We start from the raw sequence: 17649 nt of genomic DNA on the forward strand, positions 1-17649 counted from the left end.
TTGCTGTTATTCACTGAAATATTTTGCTGCGAATACAAATCCTGAAAACGTAGTTTTTGCAGGCTGATTTTCCCACACAGATGGGAGTATTTCACCCGAAGTCATATTGGAAAAATTCAAAATTGCACGATTTCTTGACATTTCAACTAATCTCTTTCTAAAGAGAAGATTAAACTTGCATTTGTTGATGATTGCATACTTTTTAAATAGAAAATGCATCTCTTTTTGAATATCAGTAAATGTGTGTGTGGCTTGTGGAACTCTGAAGATACAAATGATAAGTGCATGCAATTAATCTTCCCCAAAAAAGATCTATGGGGAAGATTAATTGCATGCGCTTATCATTTGTAATTAAGTACTAGTCCTAAGCACCTGCAAACACCGACACAAATTAAACAGTGACTGGGTGGCACTGAAATGCCGCAAACTGGTGGCATTTAAACGTGGCTCTGCTTTCTGAGATGCAGTGTAATTCCGAGAAGGACGCAACAGGTAAGGGCAAGGCAAAACAGATTGCCACAAAGACACCCAATCTTTAGGAAGGATTGGCAGTGTCGAGTATACTACACAAAGCCGTCTCTGACAGACAACTGGAGTTGTCTGTAACTAGACTGCAAACATCAGTGTGGTATGAGCTTTGGAAAAGTCATAGGACAGAACAATGGAAAGTGAGGGCACTGTAAAATGCATTTGACTTCCTAGTTTTGGAAAAGTGTATTGAGTTCCTTCATGTTTGATAGAATTTTCACATCTAAATATTTTCACAAAGTGGCAGAGCATTGACTGTCATTTCGTAGTTGTTTATTTAATTTTTTAATTAAATATTTCCGGTTATATATAAAAAAAAAATTATTCATAAAATAGTAAATCAGTGTTAGTATGATTGATTTACATATTACAACATTGTGCCTTGCAGTGAGTGATATGATTTGTAAAACATGCACAAGTGTACTTGAGCATCCTATAAAAACTCTGCCCATTGTGCAAGTCACCCTATCCCTGTAATGCATATGAAGGGTGCACACTTGGTTCCTGCAGTCACAGAGACTAACCAAATGGAAGAGACTCAAGACCTGTTGCTGGAGCTAGTAGGCCTTGTTACCAGGTACCAGAGACAGCAAAAATGGCACCATTTATTTTAAGGAGCCTATCTGCTTATTTCACATGACTTTTTAAATTGTTAAAATTAAACTTGTAAGAGAAAAAAGAATCTGTTTCTGCGTTAGCATAGCATCATAGAGTGGCAAACACAGATCATTACTTACCTCAGTGGGCTGCACCCATCCTTTTAAGAGTATCTGAAACTGAAAGTGCTAAGAAGAGGAGGGCGCACACAAATGTGCTGCATTCCCTTTTGCATCAGTATGCTGCATAAATGCGCATTGCCATGCCCACATTCCACCCAAATATTAAGCTTTGCGCCTTGGCACATTTCTGCACATTTGCACAGTGTGCAATGTTCCCATTTGTGGATCTGCATGCCATTCTTCTATGGTTCTTTAGTGAATCAACTCAAATGTGTGTTGCATCTTTATTGTTTGCTCAATATAGGAAATAACTTGGTTTTATGTGCTTGTATCCCATACAGAATTACGGTTATGAACATATACTAACGTTATACAATCTAGAAAAAGCCGGCCTTTTAAAACCACAGCTCAGCAGTCGAAACAATTACCCCACAATCCGGAAGACGATGCGCTTGTGGACGGATGAAGTCAGTGAGCAGGTGGGTCTGTCGTTTTAGCTCGATCTAAAGTAACCATGGCAAATGAGACATGATGATCAATCACGGTGGCGCTTATTTCTTTCACTGTAGCTCAAGATTACTTTCCTTTGGATGTTAGATCAGGATGTATATTACATTATTAAACTTGGTTACATAACACATGTTTACAGTGTGAGGCAGCAAAAATCACTTTCTTTTTCCTCATTCTGCCTCTGCTATAGTGGTACTATGTGCTGGAGCAATCCGTAATTACCTAAAGAAAAGAGCCTGGGTGTTACAGAGGCAAGTGGTATGATTAGAAGGTCTCCTAGGATCTGTTTCGGGAAGTTCAGTGCCACCACAATTTGTAACATTGGTATTTGCAAACTGTTCCCTGTCATGCCTTCTGTCTTCACAAGTCACCTCTTTTTGTTTTTGTAATACTATATGCAGCATTTTCATATGTATTGTACAGTGTTTATCTGTGTTCATTGTTTTGTACTGTGTTTTTCCATAAAAAAGGAACTCCTTTTACATGTGCTTTGTAATTAATGTATGGAGTATTACTCTATATATGAACATTAATGAGATGAAGTTACATATGTATACATTTTACACGGATTTTTCACACATTTTCTTTTTTTTTCTTTTTTTAGGTCTGGCCTTAGCCAAGACCTTTTGATTTTACTAAAATATATATATATAATATTCTTAAAGTGGCTTGCAGCCACCTCTTTTCATCTATTGATCTGTTGCATCATACACAGTTTTCTCCCATCGTCTATAGTATACAGCATTGGGCAAAGGTCATGCTTATTAAGCCACTGGTTAACTTTACTTTGAATGACTGCATTTTGCTTTTTAAAAAATAGTTCATCCGCACACCAGTTGGTTCCCTTCAATGCGAGTATTTTAGTTTTTACGTTAGTGTTGCCTTATGTGATGCAACAATTTCTACAAGTTGTGCGCATGGGGCGCATTACAACTTTATCAGTGTCTGTTTCATACTAATGCTGTTGTAAATTCTATTTGGAGTGGCATTTATCTGTCTGTTGCTAGTCCGCAGCATACCAGCTTTCTTTCTCTTTATTTCGTTTTCTTCTCTCTTTAATCAAGGTTCAGTGTGTCTGCCATTGGATGACTTCACTATGATTTTCAAAATGCTATTTAAGCTTTGCTTTTTGTTTTGGTGATGACCAAATAATTTGTCTCAGTATTTCTTCCTCTGCAGAATCCAAATGATATCTCCTATGTGTACAGTGGATATGCGCCGCTGAGTGTTCGTCTTGCCCAGTTGCTCACTCGGCCAGGATGGCGTAGCATTGAAGAAGTGCTGAAGATGCTGCCAGGTCCTCACTTTGAAGAGCGACAGCAGTTACCAGCAGGACTTCAGAAGAAACGTGGGTGTATTGTAATTCACTATTTTCTGTGGTACCCTCTGCATGAGCACCAGAACTTGAGTTCCAAATAACACTTCTGCTGCGTGAGCTGCCAGTAGCAATACCAAAGACCTGCCAATACATTTTCATATAGAGATATCTTGTGTATTTCAGTGACTAGTACCTAGAGTGCTTTTTGAAATAGATTTGGTGTTTGGTAAATTTCATATAAGTTACGAAGGAGTCGGAGGCGCTAGAGGGCGCCGAGCAAGATGGCCGCACGTATGTGAGGCTCTGCCGGGACCGTCCATAATTTGCTGTAAAATCCTGTATATTCTGCTGCTTTTTTCCCCCCGACTCGATGACAACACTCACCTGAAGTGCCTGGGACTCGAGTGAGGTGCTCTCCCCTGGCCGAGAGGGTCATTTGGCCCGAGTTCTCGGACTTGCCGTTGGCTGGCTGCCGGACGACCGGAGGCGCGTGTGCTGGTGGCGTGGTCCGCCCACCGGCTTGGAGTTTGGGATCCGATCCGCCTGCACGGCCACTCCGGCTGGTGTCCTGTGATCTGTGCTGCGGGCGTGGACGGAGCTCAGGGGACGGCGACCTGGTGCCTGGAGCCCGAGCGAATTTGAATCCTGCCCCGCTGGTGGAGGTGAGTGAGGCGCTGGCCTACGCGAGACCGGGGCTGCAGAGGCGGCGCTAGGCCGCGCTAGACCTCGCCGAGCGAGCTTCACCTGGCTGGGGTACGCAACGGCGTTGGGTCACAGCGGCTGATAGTTGTAGGTGTGCTCCTATCCGGTGTGCTTGGAAAAGCCTCTGCGCTACGAATCTGTGTAATCGAGAGGATTACTGAAGCTCCTGCGGCTTTTGGCCTACCGCTTTGGGTACACTGTTAAGCCCTGAACTGCGACTGCCGAGGTGAGGATAGACTAGGCCCGCAACCACGTGGGTTGCTGCCCCTGGGCCGGTTGAGCGTTGTGGAGGCGCCATGGGTAGGCCGGAGCGTAATCAGCCCAAGATCAACTTTGAGGCGAAGAAAACGGCGACGTCCTCCTCACAAGCACCGCCGGACACTGAAACTTCGGGGGCGGTTGGCGGCGCCCCGAATCTAGAGTCCACGTTGGTGGCGATGCAAAAAACGCTGCAATCCATTGAATGCACCATGGAGGCGGTCAATCACAGGCTCGACCATATGGCGACGCAGTTCGATCGGCAGAACGAGAGTATGGGCGAGGTGGAGCAGAGAGTGTCCGCTACAGAGGATGGACTGGCCACGGTGACCACTAGGGTGTTCAACATGGAGAGGGTGCTGGCTGTGATCCAGGCGAAGAACTAGGAGTTGGAAGGAAGGTCCAGACGAAACAACATTCGCGTCACGGGCCTTCCGGAGTCCACCAATGTGGGTCGGATGGAAGACTTTATGGAGAGAATGTTAGTGGACATTTTTGGCTCGGATAAATTATCGAAGGTCTTCATCGTGGAGCGGGCGCACCGTTCCCTGACGAAGCGGCCTGTGCCTGGAGCCAACCCGCGCCCTGTTATCGCTCGTATTCTTAATTACAGGGACCGAGATGTTATACTTCGGCTGGCCAGGGAAAAGGGCAACATTGAGTACCAAGGAAATAAGCTGGAGTTCTTCCCCGTCTTTACTGTGGCGGTGCAAACAGCGCGCAAGCAGTTCGCTCCAGTGAAGCAACTGCTGCGAGACGAGAACATTCCATACGCCATGTTGTATCCGGCGCATCTTCGAATTGGACATCCATCGGACAACAAAATCTTTGCTACCCCTAAAGCTGCCATGGACTACGCAAAGAAACAGAAAAAACGTAAAAGGGACTCTAATGGACAGCAGGAAGGGGAAGGAGACCTCATGGAGGATGTAGAATAGACGTTTTTCAACTGGCAGAGTTAGCCCTACTGGATGCGATACGACTTGGTACAGTGTCCATCTCTGGCTTGCTGTGCTCTTCACCCTGTTTTATTCGGCGAGCCTCTGCTACTGCTGGTTGTCTACGGTACTCCTACTAATATTGCATTGTGGCTCATTTATGGGGCTGAGGAGGATTGGCATGTGAATACTGTGTTTAACTCGACTTTTGGATTTTGCCCCACTGTGACTATGCATAGGGTGGTGTATGACTAGTGTGTTATTACTCATATGACCTTTGATATTTCCTTATTGGGCTTATTTTCTACTCGATGAGATCCTGGAGGGAGAGCCGATTGCTCTGTTGCACTTGCTAGGCGGACATGCTTTGCAGGGATCCTTAATGCTCTGAGTGTTGGGGGGGGGGGGGGTGCGGGAATTCATTATCGCTTACGCGGTCCGCTCTCTCGTCAGGTTTCTGGCGGGAGCTGTGCGCCACTGCGTCCCCACATATGGGGGATCCCCACACATTTATGAACATACAGTTGGGGTTGTTGGGGGAGGGGGGCTGGGGTCGGCTTTGGCAGGTTGGGGACGCTGAAGTGGGTGGTGGGGGGTTGGGGGGTATGTTTCGATCCTGGGTATGGTCACAGTATTGCATTGAGTATGTTGGGAGATATGTAGGGGATGGACCGGGGTTGGGCAGTGCCTGGGCCTTGTGTTACCTGATGACGGTGTCTCTCCTTACTGGGCTTTGGAGGTTGCTGGGCTCTATGCATTGTGCTCCTTCTAGACATGGGGGGTGGCCCTGCTGGTTTAGGGATACCTGTCGCCTCAGGGTGGATGGCCGGGGGGGTAAAATTGCATGTGCTACTTGGAATGTGAGGGGGTTGAACCGCCCTCAAAAGACTAGACAAATGTTGGCGTTTCTAAACAGGCATGGTACGCATATCGCTTTCTTACAGGAGATACATCTATGGGGCAAAGCTGCGGAAACTGTGGGTCGGAGATGGGCGGGGGTTAGACTGGCGTCGAACTACTCCTCATATGCATGTGGTGTTATGATATTGATTAAAAAGTCTGTGCCATTTGTTACGATACATGAAGACATTGACAAGGAAGGGCGCTATATTATTGTGCATGGTACTTTATGCGGTTCCCCTGTCACGCTCATTAATGTGTATGGACCTGATGTAGATGACCCTGATTTCTATGTTGCACTTTGGAATAAGGTATACATGTTGCCACAGTCGGCTGTAATTTGCGGTGGGGATTTTAATGTGATCTTGGATGGGGAAATGGACAGGAAACAGGACAAGCCCTGGGTACGAAAGAAAGCGGCTGCTGAGGTTCATGAGGGTATGCAAGGACTGGGATTGGTTGATGTATGGCGTTTGAAGCACCCGGGAAGGAGAGAGGGTACTTGTTATACTTCAGCTCACGACACCTGGTCGCGATTGGATTACTGGTTGGTGACTCGGGATGTGAGTGGATGGGTGTTGGAGGTTGACCATTTGCCGCGCACGCTCTCTGACCATGCGCGGTTCGATTGCTGCTGCAGGTGCCGTCGTGTACGCCTGCTCCGTTCACTTGGCGCTTATCTCCGGGTACCTTGACAGATGTGGTGCTCCGCGAGCGACTCAGAACTATAATTGCAGAGTTCTTTGAGAAAAATGTCGGCACGGTTGATAGTATGTGCACAGTGTGGGAGGCCTTTAAGGTGACTATTCGTGGGGCGTGTATCGACCTTCAATCCGGAGTCCTGACATCATTGAGAGACTCCATGTCTAGGTTGGAAAGGGAGTTGCTGATGTTGGAGCGGCAGTTGGAGGACTGCCCTGGGGAAGCTCTACTAGCCGACATTCGATTGAAGGTTTCTGAATACAACGAGCTGGCCGATCAGGAGGTGAAGTTCTTGTCCAAGCACACCAGGGTGCGCTATTATGGAGAGGGGGGCAGACCGGGGAAAGGGCTGGCGGATCGCATAAGGGAACCATGGGCCAAGCATTGTGCGGTGCAGGAGATTGTGGATGGAGGGGAGGTCGTGACTGACACGCCCGGCATCCTGAGTTGTTTTGCAAGATATTACGAGGGTATGTATGAGTATCGGGAGACAGCGACGGAGGAAGAAATAGCTCAGTACTTTGATGATATAGCTTTGGTTTGGCTTTCGAGAGGTCAGCAAGAATTCCTAATGCACCACATCACCGAGGAGGAGTTTCGGGAGGCGATTGCTGCTCTTCCTAATGGGAAAGCTGCTGGCACGGACGGCTTGCCTGCCGAATTCTATAAGGAGTATATTGATCTTTTGCTTCCACACTTGGCGATGGTGCTGGAGGAGTCTGTGGAACGGGGCCAGTTCCCGACCACGACGAGGGAGGCACTGCTGGTTGCATTGCCGAAGCCCGGGAAGCCTCCAGACCACTGTGAGTCTTATCGTCCCCTCTCACTAATGAACACTGACGTTAAGATTATAGCTAAGGTGCTTGCAACTCGTCTGCGGCTGCTACTTCCGGTAATGGTGCTGCCTGATCAGTCGGGGTTCATACCGCTTCGGTCTACCACCCACAATCTCAGGGCTCTTTTTGCTGTATTACATTTACTCAAACCGGAACTGGCTGCAGTGGCTGTTATGCTTGATGCCGCGAAGGCATTCGACTCTGTGGCATGGAAGTATATGATAGCTGTTTTACATCGCATGGGGGTGCCCTTCTTTTTTACATCATTGGTGACTCTTCTTTACACTGACCCGGTGGCCCGTGTGCGGGTCAACGGCCATGTCTCGAACTCGTTCCCGGTGCGGAGGGGCACTCGGCAGGGTTGCCCTCTCTCACCTTTATTGTTTGCTATAGTGATGGAGCCCCTGGCCTGTGTTCTGAGACAAAGGTATGCAGACGCGGCTCTGAAATTCCCCCTTCGTTCGTTGGCTGTGTCCATGTATGCCGATGACATGGTGCTTTATGTGCGCGAGCCTGCAAGCCATCTTGAACCTATCCTTCGGGAGTTCATCCGGTTTGGCCGGTGTAGGAAGGGGGAGGCTCTAGTTGGCGCAGTGCAACACTAGCGACAAGCAGGGACTCTCTCTTCCTCGTCAGGGCTGAGGGTTACCTTCCAGACAACCTCTGCTTACCCTCTAGGTAGTGTGGCTTAAGCAGTCGTAGGCTAATCCTTGGGGCACATAGGGTTAAACACTTGCAACAGTACACCTTTACAACCAACCCACCACACAACGAGACCAGACTGTATTCTGTAAAAATAGATATCTTTATATAGATTTTAAGCAGGCTTGTGAATACAGTCAATGTACTTTATGAAAACGGTTGCAGATTACTTAATTCGGGTTACCACAGTTCTTATGCAGTTCTCTTGAGGCCCGTAGGCCGGTGTTAACCAAAGTTCTTTGTGGAGCCGGCGGCTTCCAGGGGATCTGTCCCACGTCGCGTTGCCTTCCCGGGATCGCTGATCGTTGCGGCTCTTCAGCCGGGCAGGTCACTGGTCATCCGGGGCAGCGGTGTTCTGTGGCGGCAGAGCCCTCTCTTCGTCGTCCGCTCCGACCCTGGAGGCGGCGGTTGTGCGGCGGTGACAAGTGGCAGTACGGTCCCCAAGTGCAGGACGTACCCAGCCAAATGTCGGTGCAGCTGTGGGCTCACAGCTGGGCTGTCGGGCAGGCTACCGACTTTGCGGATTCTCGTAGGGCAACTGCCCGTCTTTGCAGGTGAGTGACTGCTCGCTATGCAGTCACCTCGAGAGCTCGGACCGGACGGGTCCTCCTTCCCTTTGCTCTCGGGCTCCCGGTGCAGTTGCGGTCACGGTGTTCGGGCCAGCGGCGGCTGGTCCTTACTTTGCTCTCGCTGTTGCTTTGGGCCCCGGTCACGGTGGTCGGGATGACGTTGATGCCTTAGAGGAGATTCCTCTGTCGATACTGCGGCGATGGTCAGCGCCCGCAGTCGCTTCCTTCCAAGGGGGGTAGCGTCCACTGGTCCTGGGACGCTGGTCAGGGGGCAAGTTCAGTTGCAAGCCCTTGGAGATCTCTTCAGCAGAGTTTGGCACAAAGTAAAGCAAAAGTCTTCTCGTAGTCTTTTCTCCTGTCTCTCCTTCAGCAGCAAGGCACCAGACACAGGCAAGAGTCAGCACCCCTCCTTGTCTCTCACGGTCCTTCTCGTCGGGCAGAGTCCTTCTGTGGCCCAAACCGGATCTAATTTTCAAGGAGCAGGGCTCCTTCTTTTATAGGCCAATTCTTTTGTTCTCGCAGGCCAGGGGGGCCTTTGCATAGCCACTCTCAGTTCTGGAGTACCCCGGCGGGTGTACTCCGGCTTCTGCTTTCAGTGTGAGGGGCAGGCGCATGAGACGCCCCACAGGAGGTGGAGCCAGCATTGTCCGGACAGGGGTGGCCAGAGTACCTTGTTGATGGGGGCTTCGCCCTTCCTGGGCCAGGTGCCGGCAGAGTCATCCGCCGCTCCCCAGGAGGGTGGAGCCAGCATTGTGGTGGCCGAGCACAGTGACAGTTCGAGTCAAGAGGCACTCCTACCTCCCACTAAGGTGTAATCTGCGCATTCACCACCTGTCATCCCTCCAGCCCTGTCACTCACACATCCCAGACAGTCAGATACACATACCAGCAGAGGCGGCTGAAATGGTTAAGCAAGCAAATGCTAACTTTCTAAAAGTAGCATTTGCAAACCCAGGATACTAAAATAAACTTGACTACAAGAAATATCTCATCATCCTGAGTTCAGGCATACTAAACATGACTCGCTACCATGCTCCTTGAGCCTGCGGGGATTATAGGATGTAATAATCCTCGCAGCTCAGTCTGGCCTAATGGAGCAGGTAGCCTTCAATAGTGAAATACGGTCTTGGGTGTAAGTCACTACTAGGACAGGCCACGCATCTCAGGGCTTGTCCTACCTTGCACCTACAACGCACCCTGCCCGCAGGCCTACCATAGGGGTGACTAATATGTAGTCAAGGGAAGGGTCGGTGCTGGCAAGTGGGGACACTTGCCCAGCTAGCGTGACAGTACGGGACCGCACGTGGGTTCTGCGGTCGCAGTTCCCAGACACATCTTTACGGCTGCTTCGGTGGGTGGCGCAACCAGCGCTGCAGGCCCACCAGCAGTATTGGCATCTACAAGCCCCGGCACTCTCTCGTGCACTTTACTAGGGACTAACAGTAAATCCAAAGGACCAATCATGGATACCAATCGTATGTACAATTTTACAGTAGGGAGCACTTGCACTGCGGCACGGATCAGCCGTGGCGCAGTGCCCTGAGTATCGGAAAACCAGCAAAACATCGGAGGCACATCAGCAAAAAAGTGGAAGGGAGACTCACGCCAAGGTGCCAGGTCTAACAGCCGGCATTCTGGTTTGACTATAAACTGGGATAAATCTGTTATGCTGCCTCTCACAGACGTCACAGTTCCGTTCCCTCTGGAATTTCCACTGGAGTGGGCTGTGGGTCCGGTGCGCTACCTAGGGATCCAGATTCATCTGGATAGTCAGGAGGTCATTAGAGCCAATTATGGTGTGGCTGTCTCCAAACTGGAGGATCAGGTATCTCGGTGGATTAAGCTCCCTCTCACCATGGCTGATCGCGTGTCTTTAATCAAGATGGTTGTCCTCCCAAAATTTTTGTATCTTTTTGTAAACATACCACTTCGACTGACCTCACATTTCTTTGCGCAGCTGCGCTCTTTGCTGACTACCTTAACCTGGGCTGGCAGGAAGCCGCGAGTGACGTGGGATGTGCTGACTAAGCCCTACGCACTGGGTGGTTTTGCCGTGCCGGATATGAAGCTATATTACTTATGCGCACAGGCGCACTTTGCTGCCTATTGGGTGTCTGCGCCCCCGTACACTCCTCACGTGGCACTTGAGGCCAGCCCTACTCTGCCGTACCCGTTGAGAGCTATGGTGGGTAACACTCACTCGGTGTTCGACAAGGATGAGGTAGATACAGTCCGTTCCACAGCGAATGCCTGGCGAGAGCTTGGTAGGAGAGCTGGCAGGTTACCGCTCTATGCTCTTAGCATGCCGCTGTTGTATCATTCAGATATCTCGGTGTCGAGTGAGATCAGTGGTTTGCAGGTCCTTCAGGGTGCTGGTCTCCACACTATGGGGGATCTCTTCCCGGGGGCCAAGTTCCTTTCATTGCACACTGTGACGGAGCAGTCCACGAATGTGGTCATGGCTACCTTTATTTATGTTAGACTCCGTGCGGCCATACACTCCTTGTATCCTACATGTCCGGAGGAACCCTTAGTACTGAACGCTTTGCAATTAATCTACACCGCGACAGACAGAGTTAAACTGCTCTCCAGACTATACCGTGTTGCTCAAGAAGACGAAGGGGGGGGGGGGGGGGGGGGGCTCTACTGGCTAGGGCTAGATGGGATAGGAGTCTGCCTGAGCCGTTAACGGATGAGGAATGGACTGAATGCTGCTCCATGACTGGGGGCTACGTGGCTAATGGCAATTTCCGCCTCCTCCACTTTAAATTTCTACATCAGTGGTATTACACGCCAGCACAGCTGGTCAGATATGGTCTTCGGGACACTGCGAAGTGTGTCCGGTGTGGAGAGGATGATGCAGATTTTGTGCATTTGGCGTGGGGGTGTGCCCGGGTGTATGGATTCTGGTTGGCTGTGACTGAGGCGCTGACTAAGATGGCGGCCAGGGAGGTTGCGATGGATATACGGCTATGCTTGCTGGGGCTTGCCTCTGGAGTGCCTTGTGGGGAGCGGAAATTGATTGTACTGGCGTTACAGCTTGCTAAGCGAAGGGTGGCTATGGTGTGGGGCGGCAGGCGGGCGCCCGATGTGCAACTGTGGTTAAAGGACCTGGCCTACTGCAGGGATCAGTTAACCTGCTATGCTGAAACTCTGCCCGAAAAGTCACGTCCGCGGAACATTTGGGCTCCATACACTACATATATGCTTGCATTGGAGGAGGACGACAGTTCTGATGGCGAGGGCGGGGATTGAATGCCTGGTGTCGGTGTACCTGAGGGTTTGCATGACTGAATGGTTGGGCTGAGTTGTTGTAGCCAATGGGATGTCTATTTCTGCTGGTGAGTGTGGCACCTGGGGGGACTGTCCTATCTGTAATTTTCACTGTTCTTGCACGACGACTGATGGCACATGATGAATTTCGTATCAGGGGTTGCACTGCTTGTACAACTGATGGCAGTACCTTACGTACCTTCTATATTAATTTACCATTCAAAATTAATACGATGAACTTTACTGTGACCTGGGACCGGGATTGTTTGGGTTTGGGGGGTGGGGGTTGTTGCTGTTCTGTATAAACTATAAAATAAGACCTACAGGTGATGAGCGGGGAACGCATGTGGAGGATGATATTGAATTGTACTGTGGACATTTTCTGCCCTCTACGTTCTGGGACTGTCCCTGCCTGATATCCTTTAATATGTGCTTGAAGATACCTACTGTTGATGTGATGGCAGCCGGCCCTGTATAGGGTTGTAGGCATTCTGCTGTGTTTGTGAGCACGTTTGCAATAAAGATCTTGCAAAAACAAAAAAAACAAAAAAACAAAAGTTACGAAGGCGTCATTAAGGATATGTATTCGAGCAATTAATAAGCCCAGTTGACTTAAGTGTGTGTGCGCCACTGGGTTTAGATACAATCAGACTGTTGTACTTCATTTTTTGGTGAATCCAATATAATACGGCTTAGTGGCTAGCAACATCGGCATGAGGCTGATATGATATCAAAATAAAAGAAACAAATTAAGCCCCATCCTAAGGTTTTTGATAAGTCTTACATCTTCTCTAGTAAAGATTTTGAGGTATGCTCTTAGGAAACTGAGAATAGTGCACAATAGAATAGTGTTCTTACGTGCTTGTTTAAGACCATTAGGTTCTTTCAGATGAGGCTCCTGAGATTGCTTTAATTAAAAACTGAGATGGGAGGTTTATAATTGGACTTTCCCAAGCCGTATAGTCCAGCTTCACATAAAAAATTAAAATAGTATCAAAATTACATCAAGTGTGACCTGGAGATAAGGTGTGCTAACACTTTAAAAATGGGTGCAAGTCAAGCTACACATAATAGTAACCCATGACATAGCTTGCGCTTGCAAAGCAGTGCTTTAAATGGACTGGTACTGTCCAGTACGGGGTACCAGCACTTTTTCAATTTGAAAGGGAGAGTACCTTCACTTCTTAAGAGAGACATAATACCTTTAATTGGAGAGTACCAGAACTTCTCAGAAACAAGCAGGTACTCTGATACATAGTACCTGCACTTCTATTTTTCCAATTCAAGCACTGTTGCAGAGTGGTATGAGGTGTGCATTGCAATCCCACTAAGATCAGAGCTATTGCTTTTGGCTTGCTGGTCTACAGTTGAATGAACAGACCAGTTATGTTATCAACTGCAGCCCGCTATCAGGGTGTCGCTAAGGAACACCAACGGTCACTTTGGTGACCCTTCCCGCCAATGTACTGGCTGCATGTGTCCCTCATATGTGTTACATACCCATATGTGTATCCCATATGCCACAGGAACTGGCTTCTGTCCTTAGTCCTTTTGGGAACAGCTATATGTGCTCTTTTATGTACTATCCGTCCTTCAGGAAACGGTAAAGATCAGATGAGCAGCCATTTTGTTGCAAAGTAGTCTGACTGGTTCTTCGTTTAAAGTTGCAAAATGGTGCAGCTGCATCCCCAATGCTTTGCCTTTCCTTGTTTTAAGCAACAGTTAATAGGAATTACAATTTCAGTACATTTATGTATTACATAGAAAAGGGTATCTAACACTTTTTTGATTTTATTAGCCGCAGAAGTTGAGCTTTATGTGGACTAAACAAAAATGCTATTTGCAAAAACATTTACTCAGTGTAAAACAGTGGTCGCCTTCTACACGGACTTTTGCAGTCACGTTGTAGTGGATGTAACATAAAAATGTAACCCTCTTATTTTTTTTTAATAATGTGTTTGTTCTATAAATACTGTATAGCCCCGATGAGGATTGTGATCGCGCAATACGAATAATGACACTGGAATCTATTGCATATTTTTTAGCTCGAACTACATTCTGAACAAATTTTGTTCACATTTGTGTAATTCTGCCATGTTCTCTGATTTTGCAGGTCAGCAGGGAGAGAACAGGGTCACCCTGGTGTTTTTCCTCGGAGGAGTGACTTATGCCGAAATCGCAGCTCTGCGTTTCCTCTCCCAGATGGAAGACAGTGGGACAGAGTACATAATTGCCACCACCAAGTTGATCAATGGAACAAGCTGGATAAAATCGCTCATGGAGAAACTGGAGGCCGCACCTTTCTAAATTCTGGAGAGCAAAGAAGGCTTGTTTCTGAGGAAGAGATTGCGGAACGGTCTTCTCTTTCTGTCGTTGGGGCTTATAAAGGTTATAGACCCACAGCTCACCAGAAGATGTGGATGGAATAAGGTCCAGAGTTGGAAGAACAACCTCGAGCGATGGCCTTTGCTTCAAAGTACCTTTTTCCATCTGGACAGCAGTGATGAAGATCTAAGACAGTTCAGTGAAAACATCCAAGGTTAGAGGATTGATCCTCACTTCAGGAAATCGGTGCTGCGAGTCTCACTTTGTACGCAGGAAGCTGCCTGTCGGTCTTGAACATTGCTGATAATATTAGACTTTTGGCAGCACAAATAGCATAGCGACACTTAAAAAGAATGTTAAGGCAGCATGGGTGACTGTCCTGATTGTAGATGTTGTTATAATCTCGGTTACTTATGGTGAAACATCCTGGTGTGCATTTCCTGCTTCGCTGGTCTTGAGAGGCGGGATACATGCCTTCATGATGTTACGTTTCCAGCAGTTGTATCTGTAGCAACAACTGTTGTGCCAGTGTCAGGTATGAAGGACTCTGCTTTAAAACGGAAGGCTAAAAATAGATGTGCACAGATATTTACTTGGCATCGGTGTGTAAATATCCACACCAGGTATAATGCTCATTAGCCGTCATCTCATGTTCAAAAAAATAATGCATTTGCAATTAAATTGAAACACAAAGTTGCTAAGTTTTGCTTTTTTTATCATCTTTGGAGGCTGTGCACATGTATTCAAATACATGCTTGAAGTGCGGCTAAGTGGTGACCAGTTCATCTTGCATGCTATTGGCTTGCTGTTTCCTGGTTTGGTGATTTCAAATACATACATTTTTACATACGTACAGTGATGGCTGTAAACTAGAGCACATTCTGATGCAGGGCCTGCTAAACTGCGCACATCTGCTGTTGACTTTTATCTTCATTTTGAGTCTGTTGTGTGGCCATCAGCTATGCCTGCAATAGATTAATCTCACTGCAAAGAGATTGATTCGTTAAGGATCAGGACAGTTGAACCTCCCTCCTATCAACCTAGCACTAAAGCTGGTGGTTGGTTGGTAAGTAGATATTGGGCACCAGTGTCTTTGAGACTTGCTAAACTTTTCCTCAGAGCTCCATCACGTGCAGGCGTTCGTCCACCTTCTCTGTGTAGGTTGCTATTAGATTGCAATACGTTATTGTTGACCGAGGTGTGGTCCATGATAAAACTACCCGTATGCACAACTTTTGAGAAAGGTAAATTCAAAATTAGGAGGGAAATGTTGGCCTAATGCCCAGATCAGCCGATTTTAAAACTGGGGAAACCGTTTTGAATCCCAGCGTTTGCTCAACATCCTGTGATTCTGGGCAAATCACTTCATCTCCCCTAGCCATGAAAGATTGAATGATACTTTGTTTAATGTAATCTGGTTCTCGTGTAGAGCTCCAGTGCACCTGGACCAACTATATAAAACTGCAAAAAAAAATCCTCTACTCGGACCACCACTTGTTGTCTAGAATATAATCAAATTATGTAGGAGCATGCTTTCCGAAAAGGTTGATCATGAACTCTAGAAAACATACTAAAAGTAATGGAGATGTTCGAACCTCTGGTTCTTAGCAACTGCTGCTTTTATTTTCATACTCTGAACAGTATTCCATTACTTCCCTAGTTCATTTGTTTTACCGCAGTGGCCGCTCTAACCCTGCTCCACAAAATAGCTTTTTTATGTCCGTAATAAATTAAATTTAGGTTTGAAACGGTGACTTGCACAAAAATGTTCTTGCATTGCTGCATTGCATTTGTGCCTGAAATAGCCTACTTTATGATCTATTTTTAATGAGTGTACTAAATACGTACCTAGCTTTGAAAAAAGCTAAACCGTTAAGGTTTCCACCTGCAGCGGAAAGGCCTATTTTGAAGAACGTCACCAAGGGTTGCAATCTTCGGCTCCCCTGTCACTCCCCCACTCATTTCAGCTTGTTTGCTTTTTGCTTTAATTTATTAATTTGCTGATGCCACTAGGCAGCGTTTACTTGTCTGCTCCACCATTGCTCCCAAACTCCTCACAACTTCTGTTTTTTTTATTTTTTATTGTTACTTTGCTGCTGCAGGTTAATTTTTAATCACGTGCTCCAATGTTGCTCCCAAACCCTTCACCTTCATGTTTTTAGGTGTCTGCTCTAGACAGAGCATGCACTGTCCCAAAAGAGACATGCCCATAGGCTTCCCATTTGTTGGCTCTTTTGTCGCCCTTCTGATGTTTTACCCTATTTTTCCATGGTATGCATGCGGAATGCCTATTCCTGTGTTTAGCCCTCCCTGAGAGCAGGGGCCAATTACTACTATCCATCCACTCCTCCCATCTAATGACCATTTTAAGAACTTCTTTTTTCTATGTTTAAGAACCCACCTCAGGAGCTGTCATGTTTTCATTTCCTCCAAGCTCCGCGCCGTTTCTGTAAACAGGACTATAAATCATGTCCTTATCTTGTTATTAGGTGTCCGCCTGGCGAAAAGCAGCGCATGCGCTGCTCTGCCATGTAGAGGACCTTTTGGAATCGATACGATTTCAGCGTGCACGCGGGGAGACTAACAAGACAAAAGACGTGCAAGCAGGGATTGGATGCTTTACTGGCGGCGTGACACTCTGGTGACTTTCTTTTCCACGCCAGTAAAGCCAGTCCCCGCGTGCACATCTTCTGTTTTCCCTGTAAAGAGCCCGCGCTTGTTTTACAAGGATTGGCAAGGAGCAACGACTTCCTCTCTGGAAGTCGTAGTCCCTGTTCACCATCATTGGTTGACAGTGCCACATTACCCTGGTTTGTCCAACAAAAACTGTACTTGAGTGGGATGTTTCTGATGACAAGGAGCTGATCTAGATCTTTCTTTTTTAAATTTCCAAATCAGCAAATGCTAATTGAGGAAAGTGAAAGGTCTTGTTTGCTGGTGCTATGTATATTTTGCCCGGGCTCACAGCTACTGCTTTTCCAACACGCAAATTGTGCACATTGTGGAAAGATGCATCCGCTGTTTGTCATCTGCTCAAATATTTACATCCTGTCTTTGGCACCGATCAGCTGAAAGAACTCTGTTCACACTGAAATTGACAATAGCAAGAGTTATGTATGAATAGATGCATGAAGGCCCTTTCCTGCCACATCAATGCTCGCACCAAGCTTAAAATGCGACACAATGAAAATACATAAATGATTATCACGTTTGTTTAGAAATAGGTATCCAGTGTTTTTTAATATGTTGATAACGTTTGTAAAATTACACTTATTTTGTGAAATACATTCCAGTGGTCCTGCAAATATCTCTGCAAGAGTATAACTTGCTAAGAAAAGTCACAGGAGCAACCGGGTTGACTAGAAAATG

At 47.2% G+C, this 17649-nt stretch overlaps 1 protein-coding gene across 1 annotated transcript in view; it reads left to right on the forward strand.

Moving 5' to 3' along the window:
* VPS33A (VPS33A core subunit of CORVET and HOPS complexes) overlaps positions 1–14975 on the forward strand; it is a 164549-nt gene extending 149574 nt beyond the window's left edge. Inside the window, exons 11-13 of the mRNA XM_086942966.1 lie at positions 1589–1726; positions 2937–3105; positions 14069–14975. Of these exons, the coding sequence (XP_086799092.1) occupies positions 1589–1726; positions 2937–3105; positions 14069–14262 (501 nt within the window). The 3' untranslated portion in view covers positions 14263–14975. The remainder of the gene's footprint in view (positions 1–1588; positions 1727–2936; positions 3106–14068) is intronic.
* The last annotated feature ends 2674 nt before the right edge of the window (positions 14976–17649 follow it).

This window comes from Lissotriton vulgaris, chromosome 11 (assembly GCF_964263255.1).
Source record: "Lissotriton vulgaris chromosome 11, aLisVul1.2, whole genome shotgun sequence".
NCBI classification, from domain to species: domain Eukaryota; kingdom Metazoa; phylum Chordata; class Amphibia; order Caudata; family Salamandridae; genus Lissotriton; species Lissotriton vulgaris.